Source organism: Vanessa atalanta, chromosome 23 (genome assembly GCF_905147765.1).
Source record: "Vanessa atalanta chromosome 23, ilVanAtal1.2, whole genome shotgun sequence".
NCBI classification, from domain to species: Eukaryota; Metazoa; Arthropoda; class Insecta; order Lepidoptera; family Nymphalidae; genus Vanessa; species Vanessa atalanta.
This window is the reverse complement of record NC_061893.1, coordinates 530,324-555,082: the sequence shown is the minus strand read 5'-3', so window position 1 is coordinate 555,082 and position 24,759 is coordinate 530,324. Positions and strand designations below refer to the sequence as shown.

The 24,759-nt window shown below is 32.4% G+C and overlaps 1 protein-coding gene across 1 annotated transcript in view; it reads right to left on the bottom strand.

Moving 5' to 3' along the window:
* The window catches only part of LOC125073010 (serine protease HTRA2, mitochondrial-like), a 28,450-nt gene extending 7,278 nt beyond the window's left edge, over positions 1–21,172 (bottom strand). The window contains exons 1-8 of the mRNA XM_047683666.1: positions 21,015–21,172; positions 13,141–13,324; positions 10,137–10,299; positions 5,412–5,501; positions 4,330–4,506; positions 3,525–3,754; positions 3,027–3,231; positions 164–459 (exon numbers count right to left, since the gene is read on the bottom strand). Of these exons, the coding sequence (XP_047539622.1) occupies positions 164–459; positions 3,027–3,231; positions 3,525–3,754; positions 4,330–4,506; positions 5,412–5,501; positions 10,137–10,299; positions 13,141–13,324; positions 21,015–21,046 (1,377 nt within the window). The 5' untranslated portion in view covers positions 21,047–21,172. The remainder of the gene's footprint in view (positions 1–163; positions 460–3,026; positions 3,232–3,524; positions 3,755–4,329; positions 4,507–5,411; positions 5,502–10,136; positions 10,300–13,140; positions 13,325–21,014) is intronic.
* Between the last annotated feature and the right edge of the window lie 3,587 nt (positions 21,173–24,759).

Genomic DNA, 24,759 nt, shown 5'->3' with positions numbered 1-24,759 from the left:
ACTATCTGATAGCAAGAGGTCGATAATCAAGCGACTACATAATACGTGAATGCTATTTGCCCAAATCTTGCTACCAGATACGCTTATTTGACAGTCAAGCTTAGACCCAGAAAAGCTTATATGACAGTCTGAAATGATGTAACCTATGTGAAATCAATCTCACCATTAATCGCACATTAACTGTAGCATTAGGCTTGTTCACGACCACATGAGCGTTCGTCAATATAAGTCCATCTTCTTTAACAATAAATCCAGATCCGTTGGACAAGGTGATCGACTGACCAGTCACTATATCACGCCGTCTGTCATCTTTAATCTCTATATACACCACTGACGGAGCAGACACAGCCACAACATCAGCTATAAAGTTATACTTATCCCTTCTACCTGATAAACTTATCACAGAAGCAGCCGATACTTTTTCTTTAGCACTAACATAACCTACGATACCCGTTGCAACTAATAGACCACCATAAATATATCTATTATTAAAACTACTACGACTTGTCTTTTCTTTATATGCTGAGAAAGTACGACACATACATCTATAATTAATGTTTATTATTGGTTTTATATTTACGAATCGCGATACTGTCCGCACAACTGACATTTTTATAACTAACTTTACCAATGGGGATGACATTGACATGTAAACATACTTCCCTGTTCTGTCAATCTTTATCAATAGCAGTGCTGCCATTAGTATTTTAGCTCACATGCCCAAAACCAATTTTAAAAATCTACTGTAAGCTTTAATATAAAGCAATGATACTGTTTACAGAAATAAAATGTAGATAGAAGATGTTAAATATTACAATACAAATAATAATGGTTATTTTTTTCGGAAGTAACAGGTTAATCCATAAATATTATACCCCGATCCTCATATACATTTAAAGTACCCCATTTTTTGGAGAATTTCCCACGAATCGGCAGCCCGGGTACGTAAAAAAAATATATGACTACAGATAAGAACATTTTTTTTACAGTTATAGTTAAACATATTACGTTATATAAAGTTACTTTTCGTAATACATTTCATGTACATACACGAAACAACTTTCAAAGAATGTTTCCTATGTAACTTTATATATTTTATGTTAGTAAGTTATATCTTGCTATTACTTTTATTAAATATTAACATTGATACATAATTACTGATGTATTTTAGTGTTTACTTTATTAACATATTTGAAATATTAAAAATGTTAAAATTTAAGTTCTAATGAACTTAAAAGTCGTTCGTCATAGCTTAATTTATTAAATAACAATAATAAATACTGTTTTATACTTTAATATAATATTTATTCATTGTATACAAGTAACATACATTATACATTATTAGGAACTATAACTAAATCATAGAATTAATTATAAATTTAGTTACGATATGTTTGATATTTACATTTCATTTCATTTCACTTAAATATAAAAATATTTTAGATTTATGTCACTTTATTGCAGTATTTCCATTAAGGGATGGTCTGCATCTTCGTCGTGATAGATCTTAAAAAAAGCGGCGCTAAATTTAATTAATATAAAACTATTACAGATATATTCCTTTTTTTTTCTTATTATCCTGTACCAATCTAACCATACCTCACATCGTCACTGCCCCATCAACCATGGGACCTGTTATTTTAAATGTTATGTACCTTGTGTCTACAATTACTAAAAAAAATTCTTGTTTTATTGATACTTACTGTACTGTTACCTATTGTATCTACCTAGATGATAATTATTATTATTTACATTATAATTGAATTAATATACTAATTTTACTTGTCTGGTTTAGTGCTAAAATAATATCAGTCATATATATAAATTCAATGAAGTACTAATTATACAACAAAACTTAATCTTTGTAATAAAATCTTGTAATTTTCATCTGTCTTTTTATTATATTTGTTTATGTACAAACATTTTTACTTTGTATAAAGAGGTTTGAATTGGGTTTAAGTTCAATGACCGAGGCATATGGAATAAGTTTGCTCTACTGGCAGACTTGTTAACAGCAACTGAGTGCAGCAGTAGTTAACAAAATGTCAATTCAAGTGTAAAGCTAGTCTCATTTGTGACACAGTCTTATAGATCACAGTTATCAATCGAATAATATTTTTAACGTTCATTTTGCAATCAGATCAATCAATTTTGTTCAGATCTTTCATTCATAGACTAGATGGTGATATTACATTATAACAATTCCATCCAATCTCTGTATAACATCCAAATAAGAACCTTCTTTAACAAGAACACAAAAGTAAAAAAAAAAACAACATTTGACATCAATTTGACGCGATATCATTGGTCGGATTTTCAAAATGGTTTTTTAACGTCGACGACGCTGTTATTGAAACTTTGGAAGAAAAATTAAAGTGGATATAAGAAGCTAAGTGGAATTTTATATTATAAATAAGGATATATTAACCAATAACTGTTAGTACTGTACAACACAGTTTAGCTTTTAGTTTTGTACATCTTTATGTCTTTTTTCGATTGGAACAGACTATACAGACTATTATTATTGACTAATTCAGGTTCTTATAACAATAATTGAGCTATATATCGAAATTATAAACTAACCTTTACAATATTCCAGTGACCTGAATAAATGAGCCTGGATTACATTCTAGCCAGGCCATATGGAGCATAAAATACTTCCATTGGTAAAAATCCAATAAGATTTGCCAATACTATATTCCTTTTGATAATTTTTGGAACGAAGTTCTTTTACACCGTTTACATAAGAATGAACTGAAAGGAATCGTCACGTAAGGATAAAGCGTTACGCCTCCTCCAGGTGACCTTTCCTTCTCTTTCTCTTCGTCTCTTTTTATTCTATACGGTTTTGTATATTTTTTTTTTAACTAGGTTTTAAATGACAATTTTGCAGTCATTTATTAATTCCAACCGGCTGCAGTACCATGACACCTCCCGTTTTTTTTGTATTTGTATTGGCTGACCAACCTATAAATAAACCAGCAGGGATCCCATCATACATTAGCTCCAGTAAGACCAGTCATCACAGCCGCAACCTTGAAGTCCGTTATCCAGCTTGCCGTTATGTGTCCCATTAACTTTGCCATTCACATCGGGTCGGTATGTGTAGAAAACTTCACAGAACGCTGAGTCGTCTCGGGGCAGGCTGTAGTTGACGTGTTTAGCTGCAAGCCAAGCTGCGCCCATAGCGCTCGAGACCTTGAGTCGAACGAGTTCTAACTCAATTTTTACCTAATAACAAAAGCGTAAACATATTATAAAGATATTTGAACCGTAATATAACAAGTACTCAACGCAAAGCTAAAACCGGTTCGTTGTGTAGATTCCTCAAATAAGCAGCTTATTTTACACAAAATTATTTCTTATATCGCATAAGCGAGTACATAAACATTAAGGAAATCTATAGATTGATCGTCTATTATTGACTGCTATCTCTTTCTAATGTTTTAAAAAGGGAAAAAAGCAATCGGATGTTTCTCTCCCAGTGAATATAAGAAAATGACTCATATCATGACTCAACTCACCCGTCTCGCAGCTAGCTGCTTCAAGAGCCCCGGTCGCAGCGCGTCCCAGCTGTTCCACACGGAGCCCACGCAGACGACCCGCAGCGCGGCGCTGGTGCCGTTGCGGGCGCCGTGCGCGCGCTCGGCGAGCGCCGCCGCGTGCGCCGCCAGCGCCGCGCCCGCGCCCGCGAACACGTGCTGCGACAGCGCGTCGCCTTGCTCTGCTAACTTCGAGAGCTTCGCTGTGAGACCTGCAATTGTGATTCAATTTTTCTCTTGAAATTTGTCATTCATAGATAAGAGTTTAACTTTTGAAGTTACTTGTTACGATTTTTTTAACTCTGATCGGTATCGACTCATAATTATCTCCAGACTGCACAAAGAACTCCCCTCGTACGAAGAGAAAGTTCCGATGTGGAAAGATTTTGGTGACACTAAATTGAGGCCCAAAAAAAGTAATTGAAAATGTATCGGTTGTATCGTTTTATGCAAGCCATCTGAGTAGGTCTAACTCGCTCCACACGTATTCTACCGCCAAATAGTAATATCTAGTATGTTATATTTTTCTTTAAAGGTTTTTTGCCCTGTTTCTACGGTATAGGCAATGGTGATCACTTATTCGGCCTACTTACAAGTCTGCCTACCAAATTTATAAAAAGGAAATGTAGCCACAGACACAAGGGACACAGTTTATTTCCTAAGGTTGGCTATTGACGTTGTGATTGATTTAGGTATAGTTAATATTTCTTAGTGGCAATGTTTATGAGCAATAATGAACCTTTCTCAATCCGCCTTCCTATTTAAAATAATAAAACTATCTACGCACCTGCAAAATGCGACTTATCAAAGTGTTTATACGCGTGGGGAAGAAGATCAGCACGTGTTTCAGCTTTGAAGTGTTCACTGATTACTTCCCAAACCCGTACAGTTGGATGCGGCGACGGTAGCAAACCATCTTCGTCGTCGAATATCGCTTTGACTGCACGGTGGGCTATCCAGTATGCTGGAATAATTACAAATATAAGTGTGTTAATAAGTGTTCACATATAACTAAAATTGTCCTATATGCTCTTCTTACAGTATACGGTTGATCTTTACTTGGTGGTCTACTACTTACTCATCATATTCTACCACGACATAATTTTGTGTCGTAATATATGTTTTAGTTTGAAAAGTTTAAGGGACGGTTAATATTTCTTATTGAGTCAATGCCTGGGGGCGTTGGTGGCCAATTACCAATAGCTGGCCCAATGGATAATCCGCAAAATTTCTAAAAAAATGGGCATTTTATTATCAAATTACGCTTTATATGTTTATTCCTAGTAACGATTAATATGTGCACTTTTGATTAACATATAATCTCTATATTTTATATCGATTAATGCAAACGCAGTGAAAACAATTGAGATAACGATATCCAATAACATGTTTTATCGTGTTCTGTATAAATATACATCGCAAAATATAGTTGCATTATGCAAAAACAAGTATCCTGCACCGATTACATCACATAGTTATGATTCGCAAAAAAGATCAGCTAAGTTTTTATAATGGAATAGAGATACATCTCTTCATAGGATAAAACAAAGTCGCTTGCCACCGCCGGCGTCGTACTCTTCGATCTTTTAACCTACGCAACGCATTTTAATGCAGTTTTCATCAAAAAACAGACCCATTTAAGAGGAAGGTTTATATGTGAGAAGAAGAAAATATGGTTGTATATAGACTTTTAAATGTACTCGCGTGGAGCCTGACGGGTAATGAGTTATAAATATATATATATATACATTGATACTGAATAATACTGGGGAGCACATGATATATGTAAATCTAACGCATGTTTAATACTAATTTTCAATTGGAATAGCTATTAGGAAGGTTTTAAATTAAGATATGTGATAAACTTACCGCCTCCTTCATCACCCAAGAGGTAGCCCCAACCCCCACAACCATATTGCTGACCGTCTGGAGTCCTTAGTAATGCATTCGATCCAGTACCTGAAATAAAAAAAAATACCCATTGAACACGAAGCTGTATTTTACCGAAGCTGTTTTTGTTTGGAAGCGAGGCAGCCATTTTGTTTAAAAAATAGAAAACAAGTACAAGTAGTACAAGTATAAAATATTTTTGTTAACAACTTTTACTGTAACATAACAATCTTGGCACCACTAACTCTGCATGTATTCTACCGCCAAATAGTAATATCCGGTCGGTATTGTGTTGTGGAAAAAGATTATTATGAAATTAAGTAAATATCGGAATTAATGATCAAATTGTAAACATGTTTTCATTGATAGAAAGTTTCATTATTCGTAAGTTAATTATATTCATATTATTTTCTTTATTAATAAATTGCATCCTTGCGAAACCGGGGTGGGTAACTAGTCTACAATAACTGTAATGTTGTGATGAAGTCCATTGTGCGTTTTAATAAACAATAAAATTTAGAATGTGATCGTTTTCTTTTTTTGGCAACGAATAAGTCCAATATAGTAAGTGACATATAAAGTGATCGATATGGCCTTTGGTAAAAATGCCAAAGCGTTATGTTTTCCCGTGATTCATCTACGTCTGAATATATATATAATGATAGATCAAAGTTATTTCCTGATTGTGTCTTATCAGCGATTAAACAACGATTGCTGATAAGAATCTATTACTTATCAATAAATTGTTAAAGCCGGTTTTCATTTGTAAAGAATTATCGTTTCATTTCAAACATAAATATATAATTTATAATAACGCCACATTAGAAATTTTCCTCCAAGCCCAGCCATGTCTTAAGTGCGTGTAGAATCCCGGGTGCCGAGGGTTGTGGGTCGCCTCGTTGATGATGATGACGAAGTCTTAGATAACGGTTGAGGAGGTCCAGGAAAAATGCGAAAGTAAATATGTATGTCTGTCTTTCTATTGCGCTTTCATGTTTACATCGAACCGAATTAGAGAAAATTTTGAATGAAGCAAGTTTGAACCTCAAGTAAGGACTAAATAGACTACTTTTCTATGTCTAAAACCGACGACGTTGTTTTAATGCCTAAAAGACGCGGTTGAAACTACTGTTATATATATTATAAAACACATATATTATTATCAGAGGATTATAATGACCGAAATTGTTATCAAGAATACATAAAAGAACATTATCTATATGCATCGTGCACGTATCACAAAACTCATATTCCACTGCCAAACAGCAATAATTTGTATTGTTGTGTTCCGGTTTGAAGGGTGAGCCATGTAACACACGAGGGATATAGTTCTCCAAGCTTGGTGGTGCATTGAAGATATAAGGAAAGATTAATATTTCTTAAGATGCCAATGAGTATGGGCAGTGGTGACCATTTACCATTAAGTAGCCCACAACGTTCGCCTACCTCATTCACTCATTAAAAAAAAGTTTTTTTTTTTAATATCCTAATATTTGGCAGATGAATTTATAGATCATATATGCATCGAATGCCATAGACAACTTGCTTAATTAAACAAACAATTAACAGCCTAGCCTTTTTACTACACCCGACATATATCAGTCATGGCATCTAACCTCAGCTGAGAGTTGCTAATTGCGCAAGAAATATTTCGGCACGATCTATTTCTCCACACTCTCATGACTGAAGTGAACACTTAGTATCAACATCTTAACATTAACATTACACGAACCTGTAGACATTGCTACTAAGGATGTCTTCTGATAAATCTCTTAACTGGCCGGAACTGAGGTTTAAATCCAGGACCTCAGGTCTTGCTGTTTTACGATGTAAGTTATTGTAGTTCCATGGAAAATTAAAGGTTTGCCAATTACGGAATTGAACGCAGAATTACTTGGTGGTAGGGCTTAGTGCAAGCCCGTCTGGGTAGGTACAACCCACTCATCAGAAATTCTACCGCCAAATAACAGTACTCTGTATTTTTATATTCCGGTTAGAAGGGTGAGTGAGCCAGTGTAATCACAGGCACAATTCTTACATCACCCTTTGTCCATGGGCGGTGGTGACCACTTACCATCAGATGTCCCATATGCTCGTCCGCTACCCAATGCCATAAAAAAGCGGATCACTCGGCACTGTACTGTATCATTAACAGACAATTACTTAGTATTCCTTTTAATTAATCATTTAACCATCTTTATTTTTATACAATAAATAATTAAATACAAATACAAATAATTCCAACATTTTACACGAAGTTGGAAATTTTAATCACCCGTGATGAAATTTCTCTCCATGTATTTCATACCAATTTAAATTTATAGACATCGAATCAAAAGTTTTAAACTGTACCTTGACATGGTCCTAAGCTATCATCCAGTCAGAAGGTCGAGTTTAGGTTATCAGATGATCCAAATGTACTCAATGAGGACGCGCCCCTATTAATCACTTGACACACATTTAAGTTCAATGTAAACAACTTATACATAATAATAAAGCGCTTTCAGACAGCTATTATTGCGCTTTTGAACTTATCGGATGTTTGCATGATCGATATGGTTTTTATTTGTGACTAGCAGTGCCCGCGACTTCGTTCGCGTTACAATTTAACAAAAAAATGATTGTTGTAGCCTAAGTTACCAGAGATTATCCGGAACAGATTTTGCTAATTCATAAGTTCCGTACGTAATATTAATTCCATCAATGAGGAATATATTCAAGGAAAATATGTCAGAGCAAAATAGACACAAAGTACTATTAATCATGACAAATAAAGCTATCTTAAAAAACATTGTTAAATTATATTCCATCCCGCCCTCTAGCACCAGTTTTTCTAGTTAAAACTCGCAACGTTGAGATGGCGCTAGTAAGTCGCATTGGGCCTGAAACGCAAAATTTTCATCCCCTTACATGCATGTCTAGATGTATAATTATAGTTCCTGTATTACCCGTTACGTCCTAGGTGGCACCACTTGTATTTTAAATGACGCTAACGTTGTGTTCAACGGAAAGTATATAAAGCCCGGCTCTCGAAATGTTCGTCGTGCCTTAAAAGTATAAGCCCTAATAGCATTTGTTACATGAAAAACTATTTTTTGGAACTCATCGCACGGATCGTGTGTGATGAGTCAATAATGATAAATAAACTCTTTGTGTAGAAGAGAATATCGTTTCGTCGTCTATTGAAAAACATTTCTAAGTGTAAAACTTTGTTCTCTAGTCGATCCGCTGAGATTCTGCGACAGAACTGCTTCGTGAATCAAAAGCCTTGTCTATTGAAATATTTTGCGTTATTTTCTTTCAGTTTAAGATATCGAAAGAATATAAGGATAGCTCCTTACAATTAAAATTTTAATTCAACCATTTTTTTGACAGACATACAGTCAAAAATTATAAAAGAAAGTTATTTTGGTATATGTACCGAGTATATGCATTTAGTAAAAAGCGATTATTTTAATATTACAAACAGACACTTCAATTTTATTATATGTATATATATATAGTATATAGTTACTATTGGCGCTCTTTATGAGGAATCCTCACTCGTATGCCATGACGCTCTCTAACGCTTTTATTATAAAGGTAGGCCGACTAATGGGCTATCTTGTGGTAAGAGGTTAACACCGCCCATAGACATTATCGCTGTAAGAAATGTTACAAATTCCTTGCGTCCGCAATGCGCCACCAACCTTGGGAACAAAGATGTTATGTCCCTTGTGTCTGTAATTATACCAGATCACACGCTATCAAACCAGAACACAAAATACTATTAGTAGTAAGTACCTATTACTTTTCGGTGGTAGAATATATGATGAGTGGGTGATACCACCAAGTAAAACGTATACTTTAAACTTTGTTGTTTATTATTATTATAATAAGAAAAGTATATTTGTTTTATTAACTAAAATATCCTTAAGCATTTAACTATATTTATATATATTTTAATTATTATAAGTTCGTTCAGTAACCGTAAATTTCCATGTTTGAAATCTGACGAGCGTCCCGTGAAGGGCATTTTTTTAAAATGAATTGTGATTTGTCACTCATTTAGTCCGTGTATTTCTTATTAAAATTTAATTTAATGTGTTATTGTACTGTATGTGATTTATAATTAAACTGACAATAGGTCATTAAATAAATTCTGAAGTTAAAAGAAATTAAAAGGCAATTAGAGCTAAATTTGGTTCCTTTTAGTGACAAATTAACTAACAAAGTTAAGCTTAATGCCTGTTCCACTGGACTTAAATAAATCTATGATATTAAACTAGGAGTTAAGATACATAAACAACTTTGACCTTAAAAGACGTCATTGGTCACGTTATACATAATCCTTATCCTTACTAGTATTATAAAGGCGAACATTTGTATGTATGGATGTTTGTTACTCTTCCATGCAAAAACTACTGAATGAATTTCCATGAAACTTTGCAATGAAATAGCTTTATACATCAGAATAACACATAAGCTATATTTAACTATAAACAACCCCTAAAACGCGACCCGCTGGCGAAAACTACTTAGTATGTGGTATTCGGGTAGAAATGGCGTTTAATATTCAGAAGGGATTATCGAGGTCAGAATTTTGGAAGTAAAATCAAAATTGATATAAGTAGTAACTGTTTTTAGTGCATAATACCTACAGTAGAGCTATTGGTAAATCTCATGGAGTATGTAAAACTATTATATAATATAAATGAATCTTACCAGCTATAAGCACCATTCCTCCATTAGGTGCCCCTGTAAACAGGGAACCAGCTGTGTCTGATGCTACGTAGATAGCGCCTGCGCATGCTCCGTCCTTTTCCCGCACACGAACCGCGAGGTCCGCGTTGCTGCTCTCCTGCTCGCACCCTGACAACGTGAGGCCCTGCGCAATTGGTTATAATTGTAATAATTCAATTGATTCTGTTAATAGAAGACATTTAAGGTTCGTTTACATTCATAAACTTTAAGAATAGACTAGAATAATAATTAGTTAAGAGTTTTCTGTAAGTATATTACAAGATTTAGCATAAAATTAAGATAGGATACAGCGAGTAGGCAGATTGCTGAAGCTGCCGTATGTCTTCCAGGAATATACTTCAGAAAACTTTTTGGCGCGTCTTTGAATCCTGAAATTGACTATAAATATCTGTATAAACTAACATATACAATGTAATAATAATAACTACATATATAAACATAATAACGATCGCTATATATTAAATTGTAATTCAATAATTTCACTGTTATTTTGAATTTAAACGTTCCATTTTTACAAAGACATTAAACTTAGATCTTAAGTTCTAACATAGTTAGAAGAGACTTAAGATATATTTCTAAATGGCATTCGTAGGTGATCTGGCAAATGAGCCATCGGATGGTATAAACCACTGCCAATAGATTTTGACGTCGTAAGAAATTTTAGCCATTCTTTACATCACTAACGCGGCTTTAAACCGGACACAATCATATTAAGTAACGCTGCATGGCGATAGAATATATGATGCAGATGTATATAGATAGACTCAATACATAGTGTAACATACACAGGTAAAATGCTAATAAACACCAATCAGTAAAATAACATATAATTTCCTTGTAAAATTTAATAACCACTTGAAACAATTGTATTATAAATAACGTTAAGATACCAAATTATCAGCAGATAACGAATAATAACGAAAAATGGAATATTATTTTATAATCTGCATCCTATAATATATATATATATATATATATATATATATATATATATATATATATATATATATTTTATCATCATGCTATAAAAATTCAAATTTAGAACGCATTCTTTTCAGTTAATACGTCACATACGCTTACGAATTTTTATTTAATGAATACTGACACGCATGGCTTAGCCGAGTAACCTTAATACTTTTTAAAGCCTTTTAATTTTATATTACCAAATTATTTTGATACTTGACATTTTAATATGTATGTATTATATTGTCGCTTTAACGCAATCGAATCCAAATGTAATTGTTGCCTTTAGGCTTTTTCCTATTTTAGAAACGGAACGGATTCTAAGACGTTTCTAACGCGGGAACGTATTGTAAGTCATAACGGTTATAAATTAGTAGAATTGTCCACTGCATTATAGATTAGAAAAAAAAAAATCTTACAATTTCCTTATGTCAATTGCCGTTAGAAATTATCTTAAATGCAAATTTAATCGACATCGCCCTTTTGGATTATCATCGATAAATTACGATATTATTCAAATATTCACGGTAGAATCTACTTTCCGAATCGGTGGCTTCTTTACATTTAATTCAGCATTGTAATATAACGATTCTAAAGTACTTTTATGAACCTTGAATGGAGAATATTTTGATTTATACTCATCCGTTCACAATGGTGACCAGACAATAACGCAAGATAATTATGATTTAGGGGGGCAGAATCCCCCTCTATGTCGTCTCTCTCTCGACTCCCATAATTCTATGGGATGGCAAATCCGAGACGACCGATATAATATCAGGCTTTTCAGAGTTTGAGTCTGAGCCAGTGTAACTCCAGGAACATGGACAAAACATCTCAGTTCCCAAGATTGGTTGCGCATTGGTCTTACAGGTCTTAGGTGGTGATACCATTTACCATCAGTTGGAACATTTGTCCAGCTTACAAATATCATAAAAAATGAGAATGAGAATTTCTCGTCGGAAAATTTAATAACATTTTAATGGACCTAAGCTAGGCTGACCACTAGGACATATCGAGGGCCAACGTCAAATAAAATAAGAGTAAACTGATATAGCTACAATTGTATCATTAATCATAGTATGAAATCATTCGTGTCATTGGGGTTATTGACCGCTATCCTATCTCAAACACTCACAACATGTGGATAACAAATCAAAGTATATTTTACTAGCAACTCGCCCCGGCTTCGCACAGGTGCGATTTATTAATAAAGAAATGTGTACATTTTATTATTATAGTCAGTTATCCGAACGCCAATTTCGCAGCGAACGATGTTCTAGACGTATTCTGTTTAAGAAATTTGTTACCGACTTTTAAGATTAAAATTGTGATAACTAACTTAACCTACAAGTATTGTAAATTGAATTGTCCTTAAAATTTAACGGTGACAGACTTATTACATATTTAAAACAACTATGTATAAATATAATGAATTAGCGAACGTATTATCTATATTTAAATTATTGTTTTAATTTCCTGTTAATAAACTTTAACTTTAAACGTAATGACTTATTTCACGATTCATTTTTATCTAATAATAATTATGAGTCTTAACATTGATGTATTTTGTGTGTTCAAACATACATAGATTGATTTAATAGATAACATCCTGTTTTTTTCTGGAACATACCACTATAAATCAAACTAAATCTTTATTTAAATGTTTAGGTAGGTACTAGTGGTAAAACCCGAATGATTATTGTATTTCATTATAGTATCATATTAGGCCTAATCTCTACACTATAAAACTTTATCAATCATTATTATTTAATATTGTAATGAAAAGTATTGTTGTGCATGATAATTTTTTCTTAATTATTTTTTTCCGAATTGATCAATGGGTTCTACAGCGCCACCGGGTGGATGGGCGATTCGTAGAAGACTGCCGGAATTCATCTCGTGCACGACGGTGAATAAAATCATCGCGAGGAATCTACATTGGAGCCATGCTATGGAATATTCAACCAGCCGTCTCTTCAAAAACAGTAGAACTGTTACTCACCAAAGAGTCAATCGGTTGGTCCAAGGGAATACCAGCATCTTCTTTGGCAGCGTGAACCATATCAATGATTCGTTTAGCACACTCTTCGATGCCTAGCGCCCAGTGATTGGTGCCTGGTCCTCGCGCCTTGCCCACAACCTTGCCATATTCGTTGCATATCACCAGATTCGAATGTGTTGCGCCTCTGTAAAATATTTATTTACTTTACTACATAATACAATTATTTGAAGAAACCAAACAATATTTATAAAACAAATATATTCTGTTCAAGCATGTTTTCTGTTTCAACGATTAAAACTTTGCATAAATATCTTTTAAAGGTATAAAGTAGCTGACATGACGGATTATTTGCACGTTTCCCGAATCAAGTTAGTTAGTTAGTTAGCGAGAAAGATCTCCAGAACTTTTTATTTCAGTTTATTGACGAGTACATATGGTATAAAAGCAGAGTTTGCCCAGAGCGCGTTCAAATCCAGGCAGGCACGTTTAATTTTCATTTTTGTGCTTAATTTGTGATTTTAATTCATCTCGTGCTCGATGGTAAGGAAAAACATCGTGAGGACGGCATCAAGCATCGAGGAGGATTTCAATGAAATTCTGCCACTTGTGTATCCACCAATCCGCATTGGAGCAGCGTTGAAGAATTTACTCCAAAATTTCTCCTCAAACAGAAAGGAGGCTTTAGCCCACCAGTGGGACATTTACAGGTTGTTTATATATGTATAATAATATATGATAAAGTAATAATCGTTTTTGGAGCATACAACATCTACAACAACAATACAATAGGCTATTTGACTGGTTTTTAAAATCCATTTTATATTATTAAGTAGAGGTTAAGAACTCAGTAAAAGTTGTGTTTTTTATTTCTAGGACATATTTGCTGAAAAATATCAAATTAAAAATTCAATATTTAAATAGCGCGCGAAAACGCTACATTGACAATATGGCGCTGCAATGGGGTCGGTGACGTCATTTGCCTGTATTGTAATCTGTGGCACATATAATCCACATACAATAGGCAAACGAGGTTAACAAGCAAGTAACGTCATCATGAACCCGACCACTCAGGAGCGTTTTGTGTCACGTGACAAACGGTTAAAAAAATGCATTTTTATTTATGGGTTTTTGAATAAATTAATTATTATTTTCAACTTTCGTTGATAAATAACCATTTTTAAACTCATAATATATACTGATTACAATAATTGACACTTTATTTTTCGCATTGTCAAATAGCCTATTGTTATGCATTTGGGCACATATATTATTTTGTCGCCAATCGTATCAGATATCAGTTTTCAAACTAAGACATTGCAACGTTGCTGGTTTTAAGTAGTAACATATAAGCTTGCGAAACGACTGAGCTGTAAGCTGTTCGAGATGCTCCGTCAAGTAATTTCCGTCGAAGTGGTTATGGCGCAATTTTAAATCAGATGCATGTATTCGACCTTCACCGAGACCCGAGAAGCAAGTTCAAATCGACGTCTATCACAATTATAGATTTCATATCAAATTAAATAATTCCTTAATACATTTAGTGTTATAATAGTTTTCATTATTGAAGTTTTTTCAAACTAGTTTAAAGCGGTTTAGTGCGGATATATCTGTAATATTAAATAGCCCAATTTAGTTAATTCTTGTCAGACAAATCTTACGTAGATAAATACACCCAACCATTTCAAATAATGTTTGGTGAACATTTTTTAACTTTTAGGGTAAAATATCCAAATTTTCTTTCACAGACAATATTTTATCACCTAGTAACTTACTAATTCTAATCAAATGTCATAAATAAAAAAGAAAAAACTAGTCAAAAGTAATTAAAAAATGCACTACCCGTCCAGAGTTGCAACTCGCGTTTCTACATACTACCGAAGATCTTATCTTAAATGGTATTCCCCTTAATAAATACAACATTTATTGTTATATATTCAATTATATAACTATTAAACTATCAACAAACAATAATAACACATATTGCACTTATGATATCTTTGCATACAATAATATTTATTTAAATCCATTGATAAGGGCTTAATCTGTTATCGATGATATGTTATCAGCGAATCGTGAACTTGGCCTTATTGAATCGACAGTTCTTTCGTATATTACGTTGGTACTAACTTACCGTCTCGTTGCGATTTAAAGACAAATATTGATTTCATGACAATTATAAAATTATCTCATATTTTTACAATCTAATTTCTTTATTAGTAATAACATAGATAATAAAAAAACTAAGACTATGTATCTATAAAATCTGTACTAGTATTATAAATGCGAAAGTAACTCTGTCTGTCTGCCTGTTACGATTTGATGAGATTTATCATGAAGCCAGCTTAAACTGCTTTTTGTCATGATGTGCTGTCGTCCGGACCGATTTTGGTCATCATAGTAGTCATCATAGCCATTATAGTTGCACTAGTATGTGTTCAACCGCAGGTGCACTCTCTGTAGCCTCTCATAACTCGATGGGATGACAAATCCAATACGACTGCAAAGAGCTCAAGGCTTTGGCCGTTTTAACGTGGCATTCCGAGGCGCGGAAGTTTACAAAAACTTAAATTTTCCGATTCAGACGTGATACTGAAAATTATTGACAGAAAAACGTAATAGCCTTTTTTGGCCCGAGTTGGGATTTGAACCCAGAACCAACCTCTTGCCTTATAGCCACAGGACTAAGTAGGCTCTTACTTTTTTACATTGAACACCTGACCTGTTAAATGCAGACGAAGCCGCAAGCGAATGCTTATATTAATAAATAGGGTTTGTTATACTGTACAGGATTACATGAATTATAATAGACCTCGAAGTTAGAATACAGGATACATAAATTAAATTGTGTATAATTATTTAATGTATATTTTTTGATTGATGATACAAACGTTACTCCTTAGTTTCTTCTTTGTTCGGTGTTAACATCAAAATGTTGAATTAAAAGCCTTATTGAATAAAGTATATTTTGATATAATTACGTATGGTTGTAAGTCGCTTGTTTTTTGGACGAAAATCGACTAAAATTTTACCGTTCATATCTATGGCACTTTATCTGACATACGTTTACTCCCTTTTGATATTAAACAGTATACGACGGCTACAAATTCATTTTATTTTTTTTATTAAACAAAGTACAAATAAACTCTATTTAATGTTGATACAAAGTATCTTACCGATTGTAAGATTTTCTACGTGCATTAATTCAGAAATTACAATCAAGTTACAAAAGAAGCCTCGCTATGAAAAATAACAGTTGACAACCCTATATAAGACACACCCACCAAACATATAAAATATACGTATATTTATATATTTAGTTAATAAAACAAGTGTTCATAAGCGCAGGAGATTGTAATGCAACGCGTGTCTGTTGAGCGGAATGCGGGCGATTGTTGCGGGAAATAACCTTTATCGGCCAATCAGACACACCCACTCCCAAGATATAAAGATTGTAATTTGTGTCAATAGTCAATAAAAACAGATTCGTTTACCACGTTTACAAAATCAATCGTTTAATTGGATTTAGCATTAACTATACTAACAACACAAGGACAATTTTTCCTTTATGACAATTGTCTAGACGAGAATTTTTTGGTCACTATTCCAAAAAAACATTGTCACATATCCTCGACATTTATCTTAGGCAAATTGACGGTACTAGATTATTCGCCAGATACCACATATTTCGATGTCCACTACCAGATGTCCGCATATTCGGTGTGAACATTACAACACTTTATCTAGTTCTGGTTATGATCTGTAATAAGACACTTCGTGTCTCACTCGTGAAAATTTGGAAAACAGCGATAGGCTATTTTGATGCTTATGTCCTTCAAATTTTATAATTATTACAGTCAAAATCGCGTATCAGCGAACATGATTGACTACGATGATTTTCGGATTTATTCTTACAGCTGCACCAACTGTATAGGTTCCAGAAATGAAATTCCCTTTAAATTTCAAGCAAAAATTATCCATGAATACGTCTTGAAACGAACGTTCATTCTCGTCAATTTGCAGAAAAATCAGTGACATTTAAATATATCAAAATTTTTTTTTATTTATTTCAAGGTCAGCACACAAATACTATATTAAAACCGGTACCACTATCTCGTTTGTTTTTATTTATAGTAATATGTGTACTATTATCTATATTTTAGACTTATTTTTACTATTTACTACTACATAGCTGAAAAACACGATAAGCTTGATTTATTGAGAGCCAAGATTTCCGTGTTTTTTTTTTTTTTTGCTATTGCAAAGTGCAAATATATATTTGTAAGTAATAAACCTTTTAGTATGTCTTCGTTAGTGTATGTTTTATATTAGAAATGGAATTAGAGTGATTGTGGTAGTTTTTATTTTATTCTGGAACCTTCGCAGATTCGACTTACTTTTAGTTTTAGCATTTATGGGTGATGTCATTCGCAAAATAATATTTTGACGTCAAAGACAACGCAGCACACATATGCACTAAATTGTCTCCAATTGCGCAGAAGATATTATTGTGGTATCTGCACTGTGTGCTAATAACTTGCTCTGAATTTCCGATTGGGCGGTAAAACGATATAACGAAGGAGAAGGAGAGTATAGTCGCAAAGCCAAGACAGACGATCCCACACTTCGAGATGATACACAGAACTTCTTGGAGGAAAAGCTCAACATTTTTGGAAGAGACCAAACAACTTGGACATCACGAGTCTTTATGCTTACAACACAGCCACCAAACTAATAATGCATTTGAATTAATATAATATATTCAATGAATAGAACAACTGTCATTTTAATGGCTTCGTCCAAGTTCTTCTGGGTAAGAACCACATGATTCATCAAATATTTTGCCACCAAACAGAAATACTTAGTATTGTTGTGTTTCGGTTTTAATGTTGAATGAGCCAGTGTAAATACAGGTACAAGGCCCATAATATCTTATTTCATAGTAAAATTGGTGGCGAATTAAGGAATGGTTAATATTTCTTACAGCGCCAGTTGTGCCCACTTAATGTCAACTTGTTGTATATTTAATATAAAATAAATATAAATCAATAAACGCTAAATATTATGCTTAATTCAAGAGGACATCTAAGTTCCGTTTTTTGTAATAATTATACACCAAATAAAAAATAAAGCCTTACGACTACGCACGAAAACATCTAATGTAAGCAAAATTAAATGTCATGTTGGTATAAACAGAAATCAAGCTAAATTAATTCAAGGACTTCCTTCTTATGTATATGTCACCGTAAAATTATAAATACCGTTAGATTATCATCTGTCTCGCGAGATGGTAAGCCGAATAAAGAATGTGAGCTGTAAAAAACTGTCTCATAGGAGGCCCTCCAAGCCAATTCCCCGCGGAGCATCACCGACACGAGTACTCGCAGGGAAAAATATACAATACTAACCTAACCAAAAAAATATATAAATAATTCTCGTTTCATATAAAGGTGGTCGTTTTAGTTATATAGTTTTACTAAGCCGTTCGATTTACTTTCATAACAAAGACATTAAAAAAATTTCAAAGACGGATTTCGGTTTTGAAGAAGAACATCTTCAAAACGTCTTTGGCTGTTTTTCCTAAATTCCTTTAAAGTTAAAGTATGTTTTTTTTATTCAGTATAGAAGTATAACACTTACTTATTGATTGTCAAAAAAAATCTACCACCGGTTCATTACGGAACACCTAAGACCTAAGATGTCATTCCAAAAAGCCGACGAGACGTCAAATCTGATACGGTGGGTATGCGTACCACCTCTCATCTCACTAGAAGTCTAGTAATTATATTCCATGTATATCTATAGAACAGGTAAACAAAAGGACCACTTATATCCGGCTTGCTTCACTGAATACAAATTGAACTAATCCGTTCGGACTCCAACAATGAGAAAATATATTTTATATTCTATACAAATATGTCTTTGTTCTTGATGTTTAACCGTGAATGACCGCTGAGAAGCGAAATGAATTACGTTTCGTTAATTTCGAATCTTTAAATTTAAACAATTGACATGTGACGTTTTGATTGGGACCCCGTGCCGTGAACGATAGGAGGGAAATTCTACTAATGTACAACGACGTTACGTTCCTTATTCTACTCATCCAGCATCGACTGAGAAACAATTGAATCGTTGTGTTTTAGTACAATAAGAAAAATACAACTAGTATGTTTTGCTTCGATAGTGACAATGTTAGTAGAATTCCCCAGGTATTAGAAAATCTATAATGCATTCTTTGCGATGTTTTCCTCAACATCGAACACGAGATGAATTATAAACAATTATTAAAATCTACGTGTTCTATCACAGTACAATGTAATTTTATAAATAAAGGCGGACGCCATCGAGTTATTTATATATATACACTTGTTTATTATTTGTTCGTTTGTATGTCAGAGAGCACCTCCTAATTGAAAATGGGATGGAGTGCCTGGATACTTAACAAAAAGGCTTAGATTCTTATGTCGAAAAATTAGTTCAGTTTAAATTAAATTTCTGTTAAAATGAAGTTCAAAGTTGATATTAAGAAGATCCACTTTGATATTGTGACGTTTAAGTTGTAACTCGGTCAACTATTTCATTTATTAACAGCGTCCTAGTTACGGTACGTGTTCAAAATTTACCTCAGAGAAAGTTGCGTTCAACAACTATTACTAGTACTTGTAAATCTGCGCACCATCAATAGTGTCTTACAATAATAATAACCCGTAATATTTTGTCTCTTTCTCGCTTTAAATGGTATCATACGTGTGAAAGAGACAAATATATAATTAACAACATATCATCAAAACACGATTGCAATTAAAGCTGCTAAACAGACAAATATCTAAACGAACAGGAATGGAAATAACATATTATTTGATTGGGTTAAATAATAAATTGCAACTTTAACTATCGTTATCGCAATTTGCTTATAATTTGATTTGATTGAAATTATATTTAAATGTAGTTCAATGTTTTAAATGAAAATTACGTTATAGAAAATACGAAGATAAAGCGAGTGTAATCACGAACTCAATAAGCTATTAATATTGGTACGTAAATACATAAATAAAAATATATATAATATATTTTTATGTAATGATAAATTATTATTAATTTCAAGAATAAATTTTGTAATATTTTTTAAATTATAATCTAGTATGATTTATTACAAATATATGTGTGTAAATCTATTTAACTTTTTTAATATTCGAAAATGGAACAGCAAAACAACGAACTTTTCTGATTTATTTACATGTAGACGTACTTTTTTAAAATTTTTACAAAATCTTTAACAATTATAGAAAAACTTTGAAATCAGTTTTTTTTTTAAACTATCAGATTTTTAGTGAAAAATCAAAGATATTCTATCGAATATATATATATATAATAAAATATCGAAAATAAAATTTATAATTTAATGTTTTCTACGACTTCGGTATGTTCAATATCAGCTGTCTTTACTGATGAATTAATTGTTTTCAATGTTATAGAAAAGTAAAGGTGAAAACGTCCAAGGTTGCTAACCAATGCAAATTCCGCGCATATCTCAATAACCAATTTTAATTTGCATCTTATTTTATACGAAATAACGTTTAAAATCAATTGAGGGAAACCCGGCAAGTTTGTTTTCTTATTAGTTATTGCAAATTACACACAATATGGCATGCCAAGAATTACAAAAATATGAAATCCATCACAGAAATAATCCATATTAATACAAAATATATTAATATTCATACCGTCGACTTGTAACTAAGTTGAAATAAATATTAATTGCATTCATAAATGTTATAATACTAACGAAATATTCAGTACACTCTAATACACGTTACGAAATTAATCGGAATTCAAGGCAAGCCTTTCTACTTTCGATATTATTAATAAAAACTCACCCCTCAACTCCACCGAAGTACATCTTGTTCATAATACTGTTTATAATTGTTAACGCGTGGGCTGTGTTTGATACAAAACACTAGTTGGCGTAAAATGATAACAAATACGTTTCTAAATAATACACACGACTATGCCACGACAACGCTCGTCCGACTGAAGCGTGTTGACCTAGTGTTGTCAATTTCACGTTGACAGATATTATTATCCACAGACTATATACAAGTAGCATTTATGGGTAACGTTATTTAAATAATAACAGTTATTTTCAACGTTATTATTATATTATTAAACCTACTGTACTTCGTGTTACAATAATATAAATGTACTTTGCATGAATTAAATACAACATTATTGGTATAAATTGTATTTTAAATGTAATTTAATATTAAGTGTATTAATTAAGAGTTTTATATGGTACAGGTTTAGTTTCTGATTAAAACAATAATATTTCGCGTTGCGTGAATTTGCATCGTTTTCCTAAAATTAAAAAAAAACTATAATATTTTGTCAAACTTAAACGTGCGAATAGGATGCAACACACAAGGGTGCTTGTCATATTTCAAAACGCTTGTTCTTTCTTACGAAAAGCGAAGGTGCTTCACATGCCGTAGCGCTGAAAGCCCAGTTTGAAAATTGTTGAAAATAATCTCATTTTAAGGATACAATTATATAATTGATGTTTTTCAGTATCTCAGTAATGGAGAATTTTCTCTAAATAGAAATCATACTGAAGGATAGAGCAAAAACCATTTCTTCCTCTCTAGCCCGCGATCTAATTTTCTCATGCGGCCAAAGTCTAAACTAAAATAACTAATGGAAAATATGGATTTTTCTAATATTCATTTTGATGAACGATACGACACCGCTTATATTAATTTATAATATGTTTATATTTATATAAATATAATACAGATGTTTGTTCTATTGGAATATTTATATCACAGTTATTAATTCAAAATATTTGCAAAGTTATGTGACTATTTGTACAATGAAACAAAGAAAATTTGCAACATATCATATATTTGTACATAACATTTATATTTTCGACACATAATATAGATACATTGTTTGTCTATCGAACAATTACAATGAAACATCGAACACACCGACGAATTACTTTGAGGAACGTTGAGATCTTTGATTATCGTGTCTTAAAATACAAATACTTTTTTTTATAATAAATATTACATGAAGATATTGACTGCTTTGTTTAAGGGAAATGAATGAACTTATAGCAAATTTGTTTTGCATTATGTATGACTTTTGATTTACGACTTACACGAAAACAGAGGGCCAATTCCTCTTACCAAAAAATGTCACGATTCGTTTTCTAAAAACAATGAGTTTCGTAGGGTGATTAATTAGGGTTATAAAATTATTTCAATCGGATAGACCAAAATGAAAATTTTGTTTTTCTTTTTTACTTATTTATATAAAAGTCGTATTTAGCTATACTTACATTGGAACGATGTTTTTGAATATTTTTTTTATAGCAAATGAGGTAGGTAAAGCTTTGTTTACGCTTTAATTAGTAATTTAACTTAATGCTTAGTTAGTGTCTGAAACTAAATTTTCCATATTTTTTTACACATATTTCAACATCAATGCCCTTTACTCTCAAAGCTAAGCTATTCAGTTGTCAAACCTAATCAAAGTGTAAACAAGCCATAAGAGTACGTATTTAAGAAAAAAATATTAAATAGATAGTATAGAGACACGTTTAAGGAAGGTTTTTTGTTAATACAATCTCTTATTTTAACTACACATAGCTTATATTTAAAGTTGCGTGTTGTTATAAGTAACATCATGTAAGCTCTGGTCATTTACTTGGTATTCAGGTACATAAAAATATATATTTTAGTCATTTGGTATCCAAAGAATAATCTTTTTGGTTAATTTATTTATTTTAACTTCAAGATCGATTGATTAACATATATATCACATATTATATTATAAAACGATCTTTGGCATTATTTTTAAATTTTAAATTATAAATATTTACTAATAAAATTATATCCTAATTAATTAAAAATCTCAAATAATGGTAACATACATTTAAAAGTTAATATGAGAATTTGAAAATATGTTCAATTTCAAGCTCTTTACCTTAACATATATTTTAAAATTACATACAATCAATACATTTTATCGTAGGTAATTTTTTTTACATTTTAAATTATTTATTTTAGAACAGTCTTTTCAAAAAATCAATAACGTTATGAACAATGTAAACACACGATTACATTACTTAAATACTTATATCTTAACGTTGTTACAGGGTGACTAGAATTACTGGTAAATAATCGGATACTTACATTAAAATAAAAATAAGTATTGCTGATTTGTATTTAAATTTGTTACTCAAATAAACTAAAAAAAAAAAAAAAAATATTAAGGTTCTTATAATTTTGTAATTTAAAATATAGATTTACACTCACTCAGAGCTAGCAAGTAAAATGTGACATTTTACTGATAAACTGAAATATTAAACATAAAAAAAAATAGTAGATTTTTAATAACTTATTACTTAAATTACAGTGATAATTATTACGTATATTTTATTTAATATTATGTTAATATATTTTAATCATAACGACATTCTAGTGACTTTATATTATATATTTTATTAAATGAAAAACAAATATATATAGGTACGACCAATGAAAAAATTCAAGCAAAGCTAAAATAATTGTAGTTTAAGTATTTATTAATTTTCATTAAATTCCTGCTTTGAGGACTAAACAATATCAGTAGAATTGTTAAACACAACACATTATATCGCTTAAAGAAGGTCATAATTAGTAACTGCCTGATCGTTTACTTATACACACAAAATATACACTAGATCGAGAATAAGTAGTGAATCAAGATTATAACTTTTGAATTCATGAAGGCAGTATCCCTTTGCGAATTAATTATTATTTGCAATATATTATTGATATCGTTTGAATACCATAATGTGCACCTTTTGTAATTTCCACGCTCTGCAGTAAAAACTTTGTAAATTACATTTTCATTTGTTTATTATATAGGTCCTTACGTCGTATTTAAATCGAACGATGAAATTGAATGTAGATTATGATAAACTCAAGACAAGTCAGTGTAGCTGATTTCGATCTGTAGAAATATCCAGTCTGTTAACACACTATATTCCGGTTTACACTTCGTTTTTTTTATCTAAAGCGGTTATCTGTGGACGGGCAAATATGCCACCTGACAGTAAGTCATCATCGCCCATAGACAGTTGTCAGAAATATAAACAATTCCTTACATGGCCATAGCGCTATCTTTACAGTTAGGGCGCATTTTCATTGGTCGATAAGGCCCGCATTCGGGGTGCGGGAGATTTCTGTAACGCATGCCATAGGGCCCGCAAAGAGTTTATCGTTTTCACTGGTCCTCAGAGCCCGCATACGGGGTGCGGGTGATTTCTATAACGCATATATAAATATCAATATATGAATGCGGATATCACCCGCACACGTTTAATCGACCGAGTTATCGACCAGTAGATTTCATTGGTTGTTAGCTCGCATGCGGGTACTCCCCGCAATCGGGCTAACTACCGACTTATCGACCAATGAAAATGCGCTTAAAATGTTGTTCCTTTAGATACGGGCTCACTCATCCTTCCAACTTCAACATAACAATATTAACTATTGCTGTTGAGAGGTGGAATATGTGAGGGGTACTGAATATACACCCATCACATATTCGAAAGGGCTTGCATTCATCACCAGGTAA